The 18,982-nt window shown below is 34.4% G+C and overlaps 2 protein-coding genes and 1 long non-coding RNA gene across 3 annotated transcripts in view; all 3 read right to left on the bottom strand.

The window, feature by feature from the left end:
- Window positions 1-1,408, bottom strand: part of LOC141633350 (uncharacterized) — a 114,325-nt gene extending 112,917 nt beyond the window's left edge. The window contains exons 1-5 of the mRNA XM_074445864.1: window positions 1,355-1,408; window positions 1,245-1,250; window positions 663-761; window positions 447-557; window positions 266-364 (exon numbers count right to left, since the gene is read on the bottom strand). Of these exons, the coding sequence (XP_074301965.1) occupies window positions 266-364; window positions 447-557; window positions 663-761; window positions 1,245-1,250; window positions 1,355-1,408 (369 nt within the window). The remainder of the gene's footprint in view (window positions 1-265; window positions 365-446; window positions 558-662; window positions 762-1,244; window positions 1,251-1,354) is intronic.
- An 8,110-nt stretch (window positions 1,409-9,518) lies between these two features.
- LOC141596870 (uncharacterized protein At4g14342) lies at window positions 9,519-12,629 on the bottom strand. Its single transcript, XM_074417141.1, has 4 exons — window positions 12,514-12,629; window positions 10,511-10,596; window positions 10,286-10,409; window positions 9,519-9,910 (listed from the first exon to the last, which is right to left on the bottom strand). The coding sequence occupies exons 1-4, from the start codon at window positions 12,517-12,519 to the stop codon at window positions 9,863-9,865; spliced, it is 264 nt and encodes an 87-aa protein (XP_074273242.1). The 5' UTR covers window positions 12,520-12,629; the 3' UTR covers window positions 9,519-9,862.
- A 3,020-nt stretch (window positions 12,630-15,649) lies between these two features.
- LOC141596867 (uncharacterized) lies at window positions 15,650-18,737 on the bottom strand. The gene is made up of 2 exons (XR_012522620.1): window positions 18,313-18,737; window positions 15,650-17,844 (listed from the first exon to the last, which is right to left on the bottom strand). It is a non-coding gene; the product is annotated as an uncharacterized LOC141596867 (long non-coding RNA).
- Between the last annotated feature and the right edge of the window lie 245 nt (window positions 18,738-18,982).

Here is an 18,982-nt window from a genome sequence, read left to right as displayed (position 1 = left end):
CGCAATCTTCAGATTTAAGTGAGTGTCAAGCAGCAAGATGTAGAGGCGTCACTTCGTTCTATAACCGAATGACATAAATAAATGATGTTAAGTTAATCAAAATTAGGGGTTTTCTCAGTTGTTTTCAAGTTGGTAATAGACATAAAATAAGCAAGGGTACAAGTGAGAAAGCGATAAAACACAGGGAATCAGGGATACAGATGAGAAAACCATCAAATTTATTTGTTCTTAAGCAAGATAGGGTAAAGAGTAAAACAGTAAGTACCTTTGCTTTGGCATCTACATGTGCACCGCGTGAAAGAAGCAACTTGGCTGCTTCATTGCAGCCATTCCTCGCCACCATATGCAATGGCGTCTCGCCATACTGCAATGTCATAAAACACAGGCTCATGCATAGTCATGCAGATTAAAGAAAGAGGAAGACCCAAATAACAATGGGGACTCACATAATCTTTCGCGTGGGAGTCAGCCTCGTGTTCAAGGAGGGTTTTCACAGTCACGCAGTCTTCAGATTTAAGTGAGTGCCAAACAGCAAGATGTAGTGGTGTCGCCCCATTCTACTCCGTAAAACCGAAAGACATAAATAAATTATGTTCGTCAACAAGTTGTTCAGATTTATTTGTTCATACGCAAGATAGGGAAAAGAGTAAAAATGTAAGTACCTTTGCTTTGGCATTTACAAATGCACCGCGTGAAAGCAGCAACTCAACAGCTTCATTGGAGCCATTCTCCGCTGCCTTATGCAATGGTGTCTTGCCATTCTGCAATGTTATAAAACACAGACTCAAGACAACTTTCCAAATTAATGAAAATAGGAAGACAGCAGATAAGAACAAGAAATTACCCTCACCTTATCCTTATAATTTGGTCGAGTCATCGGAAATCAGAGAAACACAGTCAACCCAGAAAATCGACATTAAAATGGAGTACTAACGGAGCATTTACAAATCAATAATCACAATTCTTTCAAATAGTTAAAGAAGCCAAGAAAGATTGAATTAGGGATCATAAATATAGGGTGTTGATTTTCGCAGTACGCATTTTACTCATTGCAGTACGCTTTTGACCAAACTACCCCTCTCATTTTTTTTTTTCATTTGTTACTCTTAATTTTCATCTCCTCTCCCACCAACCACCGCCATATTCCACCTTGGTGAATCAGGTACACCCGCCCTATGTCAACGCAATTAACCACTGTTGCCAACCATGGCCGCCTTATATCATCTGTACAACGTATAGATTACCGTGTACTACATCGAAATAGAAAAAGGCAAAAAATCAAAGAACACCATGTACTGTGCAATCAAGTGCAACGACGAACCACCCTAGCACTACTCTCCGGCCGCCCACTTACCATCCGTTCACCAACTAGCCGTCGTAACCGCCGGCCACTAGCTACCAGCCACATGCCTCACCGACGTGCTCACCCAGCCACCTTCACTCTTACCAATTCCTATTTACTCCTCACGATTCTCCAGCCCCCAATCACGACATCGCCACCACGCGCAACCACTAGCAACTGTCGTCCTCTATCCACACCGACAGCCACCAATACCCAACACTAATTTTCATTATTGATATGTCGTTTGCAATTAACCACGATACACCTTAAATAAAAATAAACCAAATTCTATAAAACATCCAGTAAAAATAGTGTCAATTTGATCAATTAGTTTGATCAATAATTTGCACTGATGGATTTAACATGCATTACATATTCAAATTATCAAAGAATTTGATTAGTTTAGAGGTTGCATTCTTTCTTTTTGAGAGAACAAAATTTGGAGGTTTTTTGTTAGGGGGGTATGAAATGGAAATTATTGTGCAAAAAGTACTACAATGAGTAAATATTGTACTGCGAAAATAAATTACGTAAATATATAATCTATAATAATTATTTAAAGACTACCTAAAATGACCAATTAAGTCCACATAGACAATGCCACGTAGGATAAAAAAAGTCACGCAGACATTTGAAGCTTACATCAGCCGCATAACCCAAATGCCACACACACATTCATACCCAATTACCCCGTCTCTTATCATCAATGTTCCTACCGACAACGACAATCCCCCTTTTTCTGCTCATTTCGTCAGCCGACATTAATTTATTATTACATGACATTAATTTAATTCATTTATCTATAAATTATATTAATTCACTTATCTATAATATTAAAAGATGTTATCTATATTCTTAAATTATTTGTGTATATTAAATATATTGTTTTCAAAAAAATTATGTAACCCTTAGAAATTTACATCAAAATTTCATAGTAATTTATAATTAATATTGACATTTTAATTGAATTTTTGTGATAAAACACGTTAATAAAATTAATAATTTATAACTAAAAATAAAATTTTAATTGAAATTTTTGTAATAAAACATATTAATAAATTAATTAAAACTTATTAGTTAAAACTCTTCATATTACTTACCACCCACCATTTTTATTAACATTTTTTTCTTATTTAATTCATTTTTTTAATTAAACATGGTAATAAATTGGTTAAAACTCTTAATAATACTTAACATCCACCAAATTAATTAAAAGTTTTTCCTATTTAATTAATTTTTATAAAATAATATGTTAATAAATTGATCAAAACTCATTATATTACTTAACAGTTAACATCCATAATTTTTATTTATATTTTCTCTTATTTAATTAGCCTCTTGAGTTTCTCGGCAATCAATTATCTAAATAAATAATACCACAAAATAAATTAAAAATAAAATTAAAATATTGGAACTTATGATTGTATAATGGCTATAAAACCTATAATAATTTCTATCTATAAAATCTGATTAAAAGGCTAACCTAAAAAATGTGACATGACAAGTTTATTGTGACGTGACAATTTTTAATGTGACATTGTAAAAAAAAAAAAGTGATATGAATTATCAATTTAATAAAATTAAAAAATGCTAGGTAAAAAATGTTTAAAAATATAAGGTATAAACAAAAAAAAAAAAGAAAAAAAAATTGTAAACCATTGATTTCCTCTCATAATTTTTGTTATTTATTTACCTTATTTATGTAACCATTATTTTCTTTATTTAATAAAATGACCTTTAGATTTCCTTTCATCATTACTATATATACTCCGTATTTATGTACCATATTTTTTTTTCTTTCATTCATAAAATTTTGAGAGAATTTGTAATAGAATTTTTCATATATATAACTAGTATATTCACCCTAATTTTCAATTTTATTAAAAAAAGTAGCACCTAAAGTATACCGAGAAAAGTAAACTAATTGTTTCGTTTTTAATTTTTCTTATGTTTTGTATTATTTTGTTATTATTTTTGTGTTTGTATTAATATTGCAGGAGAATGAATTTCCATCTTTATTCAAAAAATTGGCAGGTAAGGTATATCTAAAGAACTAATTTAATTATTTCGCTTTTATTTTTATTATGTTTTGAATTAACTAGAATCTTATTAGTTATTTTTTTGTTTATATTAATATTGCAGAAGAATGAATTTTCAACTTTATTCAAAAAATTGGTAGGTAAACTATACAATGAGAACTAAATTAATTGTTTCACTTTTTATTTTTATTATATTTTGAATTAATTTGAATTTTATTAGTTATTTTTGTGTGTGTGTTTGTATTAATAATAGTAGGATGACATACTCACATATCAATAACAATGCATGAGATTCGAAATAATGGCTATGGATCTTCTTTACAGATTTTTTTCTTGGTTTGGATGACTTTTTCATTTTTGTCGGTTTTTCTTTTTTCTACAATGGTGTATTTGAAATATCGAATGGTAGCAAAAATATCTAATAAGTTGTTGACATGTTGTTACATTATTGTCTTTCACTATTTCCTACACTTTAGTCTCTTTTGTAACACTTATGTTCTATTTTTATTTTGTCAAACAAGTTACAAATCAAATTACTTAGCCAAATTGTTAAAGTACGATGCACATATGTCAATTTGATCTTATCATAGTGTTATAATATGCATAAATAGTAATAGTTAGAAACCGATTCTTATTCTCTAATTCATTGTTCCAATTCCAATATTTTCAAGCCTTTAAATCATTTTTTGATTTTCATCAAATATACTATTATGTAACTCACAATATTTTTTGGATAAATATTTTTTTTGAATGATTTATTTATATTTTATTTTCTCCTGAATTAGGAAACGCTAATATTTCGTATAAAGTATAATAATATTGTTTTGATTATAATTTTGATGAATGATCAAATATGAAGAAGCTATGTTTAGAATTGTATATGCATAAATCTCTATTTATTGCGTGATTTCGAGAAATGTGTAATTAGTTTTGCTCATCTTATACTACCAATAATAATTATTAGAGTTCACCTATAAAGTTTTGATCCTTACTTTACTATCTTACTTTTTGTCCCAAATCTAATCTTATTGATGGGGCATATTCTGCACCGCTGACCAAGTCAACATACTGAGCAAGGTCAAAGATATCCACAGCAAGTCAACGACTTAGATAGCCTAGCCGATGCAGCCCATCGGCCAGTCAGCCTGGGTCTCGGCATGACAACCTGCCAGCCGGGACACATACCCGCGTACTCATATCTAAGACCCCTCGGCGGTGAGTCAACAGGGCCCGCCGGCCTGCCATAGAAACCTCGGCCGAGGGGTAGATCAGTCTTTCCACCTGCTAGCCACTTGGCCACTTGGCCACTACGTGACAAAAGGTGAAAGCCTATAAATACTCCTCAACCTTCATTGAGGAAAGGATCCAACAAATACACAACTAAACCCTAATACACTATTCATCTGGTAATATCTTCCTTATCTCTCTACAATACACATTCAGCCAAGTAACAACTTATCCTTTAAGTTTACTGACTTGAGCGTCGGAGTGAGTACGCTTGGCACAAAGCCAAGCCCTCAGTTCGTTCATTGTTGCAGGAGAGGCCGAGAGGAACGATTAAGACCAAAGGAGAATCCAACTCAAGACATCATTCAACAAGCCACGGGTGGTAACTGTACTTGCTCTGGAATTACACCCGGAACACTTATATATATACTACGGAGTATATTATTATAACACAAAATGTGATATTTTAAATATAGGTAACCTTTTCTTAGAATTATTCGGAATAGTTGTTAAAGTTGCTCACATAAAAGTTCAAGACCGTTTCTTTGCAAGATAAACATAGGGGCAAGTACTTTAAAATGCACCAAAACGACAATAAAAACAATATCTCCATTCAAGCAATAAAGAGGCAAGTTGCAATGTTTGTTGGTGAAGAAAACCATTCATATTCTATAATCTTTAAGCCGGTCAAAGCAATGGTTAAATAATAAAGAGACAATTGAAGAATCACTAATTAAAAAGGCAATTGAAGAACCATTAATTAAACAGGCAATTGAAGAATCATTAGCAATTCAAACGAGAAAATTGAGAATCATTGATTTTCTTTCTATAAAATCTCATCAAAATACCAATTTATATTGTCTTATTTGATACCAGGTTGTCCAAACCAACATTACACGTCCTTACAAAAGTCATTTTTTTTGTTCTCTTTGTGTCTCCTTTTTCCTTTTCTTTTTGTTCATGTATTTATATTTAATAGTCTTAATTGAAGGTGCCAATTCAGTTAATTAACTTGATAATTTAATTAATGATGTTTGTAGGAGGTATGTATATGTTAATGCGATCCTAAAATGGATGTGCTTTGAACTTCGCGTAATTATTTTGCATACCCAATAAGAAATATTTTTACGAGACTAGCATAAAAATTCTATATATATATGTGTACTTACTATAAGTGAACTAGTGAAGTAATAAGAAGGTTATATTTTTGTAGAGAAAGAAAGGATAATGAATGAAAAGTAATCACGCTATATATTTCAAAGTTAGGAGGCTTTTTACTGCATATGTAGTAGAAAATAAATTCCAATGCAATTTGTTCATATATGGAATGGTGACTTCTTTTAATGTTTTGTTTTATTGGTAGAAACTTGTACTCATATTTTTAAATCATTTGAAAAGAGGGGACGACAATGGAGCAAATTCATGTTCCAATACTTCTATGGCGTCAAGATTGTCCATAAGACCAGAAGAACCCGAAAATTCAATTTGACGGATTGTGTCCTCGCTTCAAAACAACCAAGTTATTCACATTTTGGTTTACGTATCATCCAGAATCAAAAATTTGTAGTGTATTAAACTTTTGTTTTAAAATACCGCTCCCTTAGTCGTGTTCATTTATTTACCTTTTTTTTAATTATTTATGAGTGGTTTTTAATTAAAATTAAACAAATGATTGAGAGAGGAGGGCTACTCCATATAAGTTATTCACACATTAAACACTTAAACACAATCATTATTAACGATCCCGTGATTTTCACGGGCTCCAAAACTAGTTATCTTTTAAATACTTTGAAGTTAAACCTCAAAAAATAATATTTGAGAAAAGTTCAACCTATTTTATTTACATTAAACTCTTAAACATCATTATATATAGTTGTTTAAAAAAACAAAAGGTGCAAATTTCTTATAAATATAATTGACACATAGCACATGCAAGATACAATGAAAACATTTGAATAAGTTGAGTCTGAACCTTATATGTTTGATACATAAATTATCATGCATTATACACAGAAAATTAAAAATTACATAAAATTATATTCACATCATTTTTGACAAATATTAATTGATTTGGAGCTTAACGTATCGTGAAATGATATAATTTAAGAACTTAATGTTGATTGTTGCATTATTCGAATAAATTTTATTTTAATTAATTTGATATTTGATCATTCACAAATTTAATTATAAAATGTTGATCATGCATAATTAATTATCACTTATTAGTTTTAATTAAAATTGTATGTACTTTTATTTTAAAACATTGAAGTTAAACCTAAAAAAATTAATTTGAGAAAAAATAATTTATTTTTATTTATAAGTAAAACTATTAAAAGTCATATATGAAATATATTATTTTTCTTCAATTATAATAATAAAATTTTAAAACAGGTCGCACGAAGCGCGGGATACTACCTAGTTTAACATGTATTTCTTAGTTTATGAATTCTGGAAAATCATGATCCTCTTATCAATAATAATTAATCGAGAAGTATAAAAGTATTGTTATTGCCAAAATTGAGTTTAGGAGTCGTTTTGTTGAACCTAAGAATTTGTATGGTTTAAGAAGTCATAAAACACATGATTTTAGAATTCATGTGAATTAGAAAATATTGTTTGATTGCCATGTAGGAAGGCAATTCATGTAGGCATTCCTACTTACTTAGGGGACTTAGGTAACTTCCTCCATTATGGAGGAATTGGAATTCATGGGAACTCCCAATTCACATGAAGAATTGGAGTAACCAAACAATAGGCCAATTTTGCAATTCACATGAATTTAATTTCCCGTGTTATTTAGTGGGTAACCAAACGACATAGTGTGTGTTCAATAATGTAAAGGTAAGGGAGTATGATATTTGCAACACTTCAGCAACAGTTGCTCATCGGTCTGGTTATAGTGAGTATGACTGTTACTCATACTTGTATCACATAAATGAATTTTTCCATTTTAATTTTCAAATGTCTTTGTTTGAACAAATACATCTCTGATTATTTTCAAGTTGTGTTAAATTTGAATTAAAGAAAACAATGTCATTTAAATATCCTAAAAGGTTTTACTCAAATTAGCAAAAGACCTTCCCTTGGTTTATGAAAACCAAGCTTGTCCCTTTCCAAATTTGTTCACTCAAAGGTTGTCTCTTTTGTTTGTTTCACATGTTCCTTCTCTGATAAACAAACCCATTTAAGACCTTTACAGAACTCGTTTTTTTTCTTTCACTTTTTAGAAGAGTGTTCATTTGTGTGCAAACATGGGAAGGTCAAACGACCCTTTGGTCACATACCAAAAGGTTTGTGTAGATACCTCATTTCTGCATCTCCCGCAAGCCACCCGGTGATGATTGAGCCGCATGTTTGATACACGGAACGATTTATGACACTTCGTAAGTTTATCGTCAAGTTATAGCTCAAATACTTGTGTCTAACCCTTGGTCGTCATCTACGCGCCATTACGGTCATTTTGATAGTAATTAGAGTTCATTTGGACTCCGGGTCAAAAACCGTCTTCATTTTCTAATAAACCATTTAAAATGTTGAGTCAGAATGTTCTGGAATATTCCGGATATTTCTATTCCATAATTTTAATCTTTTCACCTTTTGGCAAAATATATCCCGAAATCTTATTTTAAAACAATAAGAAAGTTGAGATCTACCGCAATTCCATAACAGAAACGCGAACATCTTTCTTCCGCAGGAGGAAACCTCTGGGGAAAGGACGCAGCACCTACTGCGCCTCTTCCAAGGGTCGCAGTGGCTGCTGCGCCTCTTCCCCAGCCCTTTTCTGCATATTTTCATATCTTTTCGAGATTTGTTTCCAAAGTTTCAGTCATACCATAATTCCTTCGTGTGATTAGTATAAATAGGGACCTTCGTTCCCCATATTTCTCACGCGAGTGTCCGCCCTTCTCTTATCCCTTTGCATTCTACGTGCTTGATCAATCGACCACGTAAGCTCGGATCCTTCTCAGTACCAGTCTCGTTGCATGACCGACCAATTTGACCAACTCCACTTCAATTAATCAAATCAATCTAATTTAAATCCTCTAACGAGGGCACTTTCATCATACATTCGAGTCGAGCAATCACTAATCGTTAACTTAGTTAATCTCGTTTCGTCAAACATGTAAGTCCAAGAGTGTAAATCCCATATTTCATTATTGTATTTTATTATTGTATCGATTAATGTAAGGTTTACGTCAAAAATATGTTTAAAACCGATTTATAAAACCCTTTGTCAAACCTATTTTTACGGATTAACAGAAGACGAACGTCGAGAAGAAACACGACAACTGCTGCGCCTCTTAAAGGGTGGCAGCATCTGCGCCTCTTCCTGAGGCTGCCGCAGTTTCTGCCTTTCTTCTTCCTCCTTTGTTCTTTGTTAATTCGTCTCTTTTGTTCCGTCTTTTCTTATTTTCTTCATATTCCATTCGCATAATAATTATAATACATAATTCATAATAGTTTATCGTCTTTAAATCCGACTTAAATCCCTTATAATCAATATTTGCGGGTTTTCGTCATCTTATTCAAACCCGGATGAAAGAACATGGTTTCAATAATAATATACACCTCCATGAATCCAAGATATATGTTCATAAGGACAAATTAAACAAGTGGAGACCATAGTTCTGGATTACATGTCCTAAAGCTAAATTTTGACGGATCGAGAATAGAAGGTAATAAAGCTGCTTTAGGATATTCTATAAGAGATCACAATGGTAAAGTCGTTTTGTTGGGAGCAAAAAAATGCGGATTCAATAGTATCCTTGTTACGGAAGCACTTGTTTTAAAAGAAGGTATTTTAGCAGCTAAATACTTAGGAATCTCAAAGTTAATTGTGGAGGGTGATAACTTATATGTTATTAACTCGATTCGAGGTACTTGGCAAATTCCGTGGGAAATTTCTAGTATTATCAAGGAGGTGAAATTAGACCTTCATTTTTTCGATGAAGTGATAATTAAACATTCTTTTAAAAAGCCAACAAGGTTCTTGACTTCATGGCTTGATTGGACATTCATGTCCAACTCTTTCGAGGTGGTTTGATAGCCGGTGGTTTCAACTTACCTCCCTCATTCGAAAGGATGAGATAGGTTGGTCCTACCCTAGAGGATCAACCTAGTTTTCTTACCTAATAAAAAAAAATGTGATCGAACGATCTCTGATCTCTGTCCGTGAGAAAAATTTGGTAATAGTACACAGTACAAGTACTCGCTAAGTCATGATGAAGACACCTTATAATGGTTGATTGGTTGATTAGTCGTCCTCTCTTTCAGGAGGTAGACCACACGGCAGAAGCATTTTCTGCAAGAAATAATTTAAATTCTTTCTGTTAGTGTCAGTCAAAATTCCTCAAGGGTGAATTCAAAATATGAGTATCAGTCTGCTGTTCCATCCGCTGGCTGAGTAACGGAGGCTAGCGATACGCACTGTCAAAAAAAAGGTGTGTACATTTTGATGCACATAAAATTCATGAAAATGTCTTGAGACAGTGGTGAAGTCCCCCCACCCCACCCAAGACAAGCCTGTATTTTTGCCCCTGAACTTTTAACTTCTCTCTGTCTTTGATTCCATCACTCACATCCCGTTAGTTTTTGCATATGATACCAGATTACCAGCACCCAAAGTACAATGGAACATCAAAAGAAAAAAAAAAGACCACGAGCTTTGGGGACGAACCTGCATAAAGTTGTACCGCTCCCTTCCTATTGATTCATTTTCGGCAATAGCAAAGTATGCCAGCATAGGGTAGTGTCCAATATACGATGCATAGCTATCACGTTGGATGTTAACTGCCCATTCACTGTGCATTTCAAAAAGTAAAAAAAAAAAAGATCAGAGCACAGCAACATGAAGACGAGTAAGACAAAAATATCCAAAGAGTTCTAAAAGAAGAGATCTTACAATCTATTCATATCAGCATGTCCAGTCCCAACATATTTTGCTTGGAGATGCTCAAGTTGCGAATTGATATTAAATCTATCACTGGCCTGTGATCACAAAAACATGAATATTCATCAGCAAATGTAGTTAAGTCTAGACTATCTGTAAAGAAAACCGCGAAACTTAAAACTTTGATCGTGATTTAAAATGACCGTTGTGATTCTCTATATTAAGAACCCGAATACTATAATTAATTTAACAGTCACCAGATTTTTCTACCTTTAAGCAACAACCAAGTTAGGATAAAAGAAGAAATCAGAACTAGCTTTCACAGAAGGTAAAAAATTGTTGGACACAGTTTGGTAGAATATGCTACACCGAAAAGGCGTAAACTCCTATTCACCTTGCGTACCTGTGTTTGATACTAAACACAGGGAAATGAGGATTACACTTTTAGACCTTTATTTTAGAACTAGAAGTTGTAAGATTTCCTAAAAATAGCAGGGATCATGCTAGGACAATCACTTGTGTCACATACTAAACAGGGCGAAAGCTCATAGGAAAGAATGACAGCTCGTGGCCTCGTGGGTGTATGATTGATAAAATTTGAGCTAGTAGCTAATAAAATTAACAAGCCAAACTGCGGTAAATTTTGTTTATTTTTTGAGAAAAGGAACTGTTTCATTAAAAACTTCCGTTGGAGTATTCATATTCGTGGGTAAGAAAATTGCTAGAGTCGGGACAGTTTATTGGATTTAACATTACAGAGCTATTGTCTTGGAATTAGGCCTTACTCTCGGCAACTTCGCTCTAAAAGGGGTGGTATTTGGTTGCAGTAACTTACTGCTTATCGTCTTTGGGAATGAGTCTTTTTGAATGCCTCTGCAAAAGATAACAGCTCTGCATGCTGGAGTTTTGTTCAGTAGGTTCGAGACTATTTAATTGAATGTGAAGGAGATATCCCATATGCTATCTCCCTTGTTCAATCTTGTGGGAGATGGGAGGGGATGGGATCTTATACCCAAACTGCACAAGGGTTCCTTAAAGGATTCCTTTGCAAGAAGTCATAAGATGTAAGCACAGAATACTGCTAGTAATGTCTTAGCTAAGCTCTAGAAGGGCGGTATTTGGTTTCATGGGATGGGATTACTACTTGTCAGCTTAAAAACGAGGATTTCTGGAATGTCTGTGGCAAAGAGAACAGCTCCGGAATCTGCTATCTTCCTCATTCAAGCTTTGGGGGCCGGGGTATGTTAGCTTGGCAGAATGGCTGTGATAATGACAATTAGAAGCCGAGCCCTTTTCCTATTCTTGTTCCTATTCCTATTCCCTCAATGGATGAACAACAGTCACTAATACTTCTCAGAACTCGTAAACCAAAACGAACGGGTTGATGCGCGCCGCCTATTACTCCCTCCGTCCCGGTCAATTGTTAGCCTTTGGTTTTGGCACAAAGACCAAGGAAAGGAGAGGGGGCCAATTATAAGATGACAAGTAGACCAAATTGGTTGTGAAAGATCAAATTGCTCATCAAATGCAATCCTAAAATAGAAATAACAACAATTGACCGAGACACCCAAAATGGAATAGGACAACAAATGACCGGGGCGGAGGGAGTACATGAAAGTGAGAGCACATTGTTCGAAAATAACGCAACGCCAATCTAAGCTATGAGATGGTGAACTCTATACATGGTTGATAATTGATAGACCTAAAATATCAGCTAATATGATTTCATGGATTAATGCCGCATAATCAAAGAAATTAGGCATATAAAACAGCAAGAAAACAAAGAGTAGCCGCAATTGACGCATCATGGTTTCGCAATTTACAGAATAATCAAACATAAACAATTTCCCTTGCTTATCAAAGCGAAACAATTTTACAACGCACAAATTTGTTTACTCAAAAGAGAAGTCTAAGAAGCCAATGTTAGTGAAATTCAAAAAGGAATTTTGATGTTATCATAATTGCAAGTGTTTCAAAGAGGATTGAATAAATTAGGGTTAGGAAAGGTGAGATACCTGCATATTGAGGACTTGAACCTACAGCAGCAACAGCACTATAAAATCTGTAGACTGTAAGAGAGTAACAAGAAACTTGTTTGATAGAAGAGATGTATTTGCGTATTTTGGCTTGGTAAGAGTTGGGTTTATTGGTTAGGGTTGAAGGGCCCGACCGTATCCAACCCGACACCCGATTTGAAGGGTGAATAAATTAGTTTGACTTTTTATTTTTCTATTTAAAAAGAGTTTTTTGTCAGAAACTACCTTTTATTTAGGGTCATTTGTGAACAAATACCTTTCATTTATTTTTTGCTTTCAACTACCTTTCGTTTCTTCATTTTGCGAAAGACTGCCAAAAATTCACTTCCGGCAAAAAAAAGTCAACTTTCTGGCATTGATTTACCATTTCATGTTGAATCTAACTCTTTACTTCATAAACCTAATAATCGATGATAAAGATTGATTAAACCCAACATTAATCACCTCAATTTGTCTATCTCTTCCCCGAAGCAAAGTCCTAATCACTGAAACAAAATCATCATTGATATTAATCTTAACATGGTAAATAATTCTTCAACAATAATGATCTATTATGACCTTGTTGGCAAAATTAACTCGTAGTGTTAACTATTCGAAAAAAAAACATGGATTCATTCTTAGAATCACTTGTGTGCTACTATCTCATTAGTTTTCTTATACCCATCATCTTACCATAAAGAGAGAAAGAAGGTACTTTAATATGACTTAGATGGACAGTAGATTGATGAATCATGAGTAGTCTATAAGGTTGTTGAAATGTAAGGGTGAAGGTGAAAGTGGTAGTAAAGGTGACGACAGAGATGGAGATGGAGATTGAAATGGTTGATGCGTTGGTATTACTTTGAACAAACTTTTAATAAGGTGTTAACTGTTAAGCATGGAGAGGAGCTTTTTCGGATTTTGTTGGGTGAACAAAGGGAGAAATGTAAGTTATATGTGTGAAAAAAAGGAGAAAAGAGCAAGTCAACGCCGAAAAGTTGACTTTTTTTTCGCCGGAAGTGGATTTTTGATAATCTTTCGCAAAATGAAGAAATGAAAGGTAGTTGAAAGCCAAAAATAAAATGAAAGGTAGTTGTTCACAAATGACCCTAAATAAAAGGTAGTTTCTGACAAAAAATTCATTTAAAAATCTTAAATTGTATATACAGTGCCATTTTGGCAGACCCGGTTTTAAAAACCGTATCATATACGAAAAAATTGTATAATCTTAAAATCGGGTCATAAAGCTGTCATCCTTTCAAATTCTGCAATTTCGGTTCTCAATTAAACTATTTCAGAGCGGATCATTTGAATCGAGTTGATTTTGCGGGTCAAGTCTAATTGAATTAGACCAATAGTCCAATACACCTCGACTGGCATAATGACATCCCTGATCATCTTCAGAAGTAAAACCCTCCACTGTCTTCAAGCATGAGCACACCATGAATCTCTGCCTTGATATGGCGACACACCATTAACTCCACGCCCTCACCATTAGCTTACATCAATTAGCTTGGTGAGTCATTTCTCAAAATATTTGCACAAAATTTTGTGATATTCTTGTTTTTTTTTTTTTCCTGATTTTGCTATTTTTGCAAGTTTTAATTGTTGTATACTCCCTCTGTCCCGGTAATTTGTTGTCCTTTTCCATTTTGGGTGTCTTACTCAATTGTTTTCCTTTCTATTTTGAGGATGAACTTGATGAGCAATTTGATCATTCACCCTCAATTTATTCCACTTGTCATCTAGTGATTGGCCCCCACCCCCTCCTATTTCCTTGTCTTTGTGCCAAAACCAAAGGACAACAATTGACCGGGACAGAGGGAGTATATAACTACTACTTGCTCGTATATTATGCTTCAAAACCGTTTTGATTTGATTACGACAGTGAATTGTAGCGTATTACTCACTCCTTCACTTTTTTAAGTATGATGGAGAGTGAATTTGATCATTTACACTCAATTTAATCCGACGCCTCCTATTTCCGTGGTCTTTGTGCCAAAACCAAAGGACAACAATTGACCGGGACGGAGGGAGTATATAACTACTACTTGCTCGTATATTATGCTTCAAAACCGTTTTGATTTGATTACGACAGTGAATTGTAGCGTATTACTCACTCCTTCACTTTTTTAAGTATGATGGAGAGTGAGGAAATATATTTTTAACTGGTTTTGTTGTCGTATCAATTCGGTTTGATCTTTGTTTGAGTCTGAGTGACCATTGTGTGAACAAAGAAGAAGGCCTCTTCTGTTGGATGGGTATTTGGAATATGCATTCATTTAATGGACTTCTCACTTCTGGATGCAATTTATGTGTCATCTAGAGTTTTGTTAACCCGCTAAAACGTACTCCCTGTGTCCCGGTCATTTGTTGTCCTATTCCATTTTGGGGCGTTTCGGTCAATTGTTGTCCTTTCTAATTTAAGAATGAACTTAATGAGCAATTTGATCATCCACACTAACACTCATTTTGTTCCATTTGTCATTTAGTAATTGGCCCCTCCTCTTTCCCTGGTCTTTGTGCCAAAACCAAAGGACCACAATTGACCGGAACGGAGGGAGTATAATTGAACATCCCAAACTCACAAGAAAGTACATATGATCAATGACTTAGCGTTGTACTCTTTCCGTCTCCATCATTTGTTTACCTTTTATTATTTTCGTGAGTGGTATTATAATCAAAGGTAAACAAAATGATTGGGATAGAGGGAGTAGTGGACTAGAAGCAAGGATATATTCTGATATGCACCTTCTATAAGGATTTTTGGAAGGCATTTATGTATGTTAACCACACAAATGTTCGAAGTATTACATCTTCGATTAATGTTTGGAAGGCATTGATGTGATTCCACTGAGTGTGGTACTGTGGTGCCATTGAAGTTAGCTCGAGATGTTGTACTCAATGTGATGATCATGATCTCACGCCTAAAACATAACCGTGGCATTGAAACAATGCTACTGTTTGTTTCTTAATTAGGAGCAATATATTATCACTACTTAGAATTGTTTCTTGTACTATAGATAAGTGTATATGATGCATTTGTAATTATGCAATTCATCAATAATAGAAAGCGTTTCTTATTTTCTACACTTCACTCAATGAAGATTTATTCGGTGATGAGATTACCTAGTGGTTGGTTTTACCTAGTGGTTGGGTAATACGTAACTGTATTTAGAGCTTCACAAGGACACGAGTAACTGAAACTTATGTGAGATTCCTGATGTACTCAAACTCTCTAAGCAAAAGTATTCATGGGGGAGTTGAGTGAGATATGGGGAATAATGTCGAGGACTCGGGAGTAGAGGAAAAAAAGATAGTAAAGGTAGTTGTTGTGAGAGATCTAATTCGCGGGGTAGATGATGCCTAACAAGTTGAGATTGTGGTTAATTTGGACATGTCCAATATACTTTATTCTACTTCAAGTGGGGAATTACCAAAATATATGATGGTATGAATTGCTATCTTGTAAACTCGCCCTTCTCTTTTTCTCATTTGTTGTTTCTCTCAATTGAGGGACAATAAAAAGGAGCTGCAACAGCAATGTGAAATTATCTATTCTTTTTGTTTGAGTGAAGATCTTTCATGCGTCATATCCATGTATAATTTCAATCCTTAGAATAGCTGATTATGATATACGGAGTAGTAGTCAAGCAATCCATGCAAAAGTTTTGATCGTTTGGAGACTTCTAATTGATAATAGTTTGCTTGTCTATAGAATTTTCTATTGTTGAACGATGATTTGCATTTGCAAGTTTTCTTGTCTATCTTCATTGGTTGCAGTTTTTTTTACAAGTTACAGGCATAGTTGTGACTTTTGAGTTGTGAATACGTATTAGGTATCTTGCGGAGCTGGTGTTGCTGCAATTGACATACTTGAGCAAACACTTGATGTATGTTCAGAATTTTATCTTTTAGGGGTCGTTTGCTTTAGTGTGTAGGAATGGAATGGAATGAGAAACCATAGTAGTATGGGGTTCTAATTCCATTCCTTTAAAAACTTGTTTGGTTCATTTTCATAATAAGCGTGAAGGAATGGATTTGGAATCCAAGGGGAAGAGGTGGGTATGGGATTCCAAGGGGTTGGGGTGGAGTTAGAATCCATTGGGTATCTAACTCCATTCCAAAATCACCCAACCAAACACTTGAATGGACTCAATCCATTCCATTTCTAAAACCTTCCAAATGAAGAAAGATTACTTGACTTATTTGTGGATATGTGTAATGAATATTATGTCAAGGTTTTTGATTACAAACCTCCAACTTTGAAATTTTTTTGAGCAGCAAGTTTCTCTGTGTATGAATTTACATTTCGTTTTCCTGCAATATCTCATCTGATTAATCTATTTATTAAATCTTTTAAGTTGCTAATTGTAACTTTTAAATTGCTAAGTGGGGTGGATGCTGAATTTTGAAATGTGAAATTTGCTAAATGATATAGAGTATAACTTAAGACATCAATCAAAGCATGCCTGCTATTGGACAACCTCAAAACTTGAAAGCTGTTTAACCCTGTTTTACTGCCTCTCAACTCTGAAGGGTTATCTATTTATACTCTTTTTAATCCACTGGCAGCACACTCTAAAGGAGATTTTGAAGAATGTTCTCGGGTTGGTTGTAAATAATGAACATGTATCAACTCACTTTCCACTTCTCACCCCTATCGCCTTATGAAGGCATCCCAGCGGGGCGTTTTTCATGGGAATAACAGGTATGTGGATTTGTGGCATTATGTCGTCTGTTTTCTAAACTGACAATTTGTTATGTCAATTAATGGTAGCGAATGGGTGATACCTGCTTATTTGACGTTTTTGTTGAGGGATGATCAAACACAAAATAAAGCCATAGCTCGTCTTTACTTCTGGACTATGGTTGACATTAAAGAAAGATGACTTACGAAACTTGTTGCACTTTTTTAATCGTGAAGTATGCAATGCACTTTATTTATTTATTTGTTTATTTCATTTTGGGTATACGGGTCATCCAGAAATAGCCCCTGAACAGAGGAAGACTGTGTACATCCGACCCCATACCCTAGCATCTGCAGGAGGCCTTAATTTGTTTTTTTGCTAATTTATTAGAAACAAACTACAGCTGCTTTTGATGCCGTTCAAACAGTCAAGTTGCTATTGTAGGCTTGATTTTGATTCCTGCTCTCGTATGCTTTAGCCTTTAAGCTTGGGCACAGCTCTGCTCTACATGTTTCTCAGCATGCTCCTAATGCTTGAAGTTAGCAATTTGTAACATGATTTGTAGTATTTGTGATAATAGTGGCCATCCCTCAACCCACAAGGCTTATTATACTAAACTTGTTAATTTTGGTGTTACAAACTTGAACGATTTTTTAAAATAATGCTAAAAAATAAAATATTTGTCGTTTTGGGTCGGTTTTGAAAATATTTGTCAAAATGGTGTGCACGTAGGCTCGGGATTTCTGGACCTGAAACACGCCACTACCAATGGCGTGTTTATAATGAGTAGGGAAAGAAACTTCATTAAAATGCACTAAAGCAAACACGCCATTGAGAATGGCGGGTTTCGGAGCGGAAACACGCCATTCCCAATGGCGAGTCTTTGTATAATTTTTTTTTTAAGTTCTGTCAGTTGAAGAAAAAAATTGTTGAAAAGACACGCCACTGCTAATGGCGTGTTTCCTTCCCCAAACACGCCATTGGTGCTGGCGTGTTTCAGGTCCAGAAATCCCGAGCCTACGTGGACATCATTTTGACAAATATTTTCAAAATCGGCCCAAAACGACAAATATTTTATTTTTGAGCATTATTTTAAAAATGGATTCACCTTACAAGCCAAAAGTGCACTAATTTTGCCTATGCTGCGGTAAAGAGCTTATATGTACACACTTAAAATTTTGTGTTGTCAGCACAAAAAACTATATTCAATTGACCGCAAATGAAATTGCGTCGGCAATTACGTAAACTCGTGGTTTTGTTATAAACGAGCTGAATTAAAATACCATAGTTAGTTGATCCCAATTCTAAAAACCGCAAAAAGTCTTTGATGATGTAAACCTTTGAAGAAAGTACCTGTAACAGAATACCTTCAATACTTCTTACTTTGTATATTTGCCTGGTGTTGGGTACTGTACTGCTTTCCAGAACGCAAGTCGAAAACAACTCTGACAGCTAGCTCTCATTTTTAATATTCCTGATGTCATCCCTGATCTTTCTGTTATGTTTCTTATGTCGCAACTGATAAGGGTTGTTCTGATGAGTAATAAAAGTCCTGATTAAAGAGCTAGGATGAAGCATCTTAGTAAATTATCGTAGGTCTGCATCCTCATGGACTCCTACATTCAATTGTGCTTCATTGTGCAGTATCAATTGGTTGATTTCTTGACACACATTTTATTATAGGTAGTTGAAAAGTGAAAACAGTAGATGTATTTAAACATAAGATAAATTTGCATAAACTTATTTTTTCCCAACGGGCACTTAGATGCGATGGTTTT

The sequence above is a fragment of the Silene latifolia genome, chromosome 1 (assembly GCF_048544455.1).
Source record: "Silene latifolia isolate original U9 population chromosome 1, ASM4854445v1, whole genome shotgun sequence".
Lineage (NCBI taxonomy): Eukaryota > Viridiplantae > Streptophyta > Magnoliopsida > Caryophyllales > Caryophyllaceae > Silene > Silene latifolia.
Note: the sequence above shows the minus strand (reverse complement) of the source record. Positions and strands in the feature narration are given on the sequence as shown.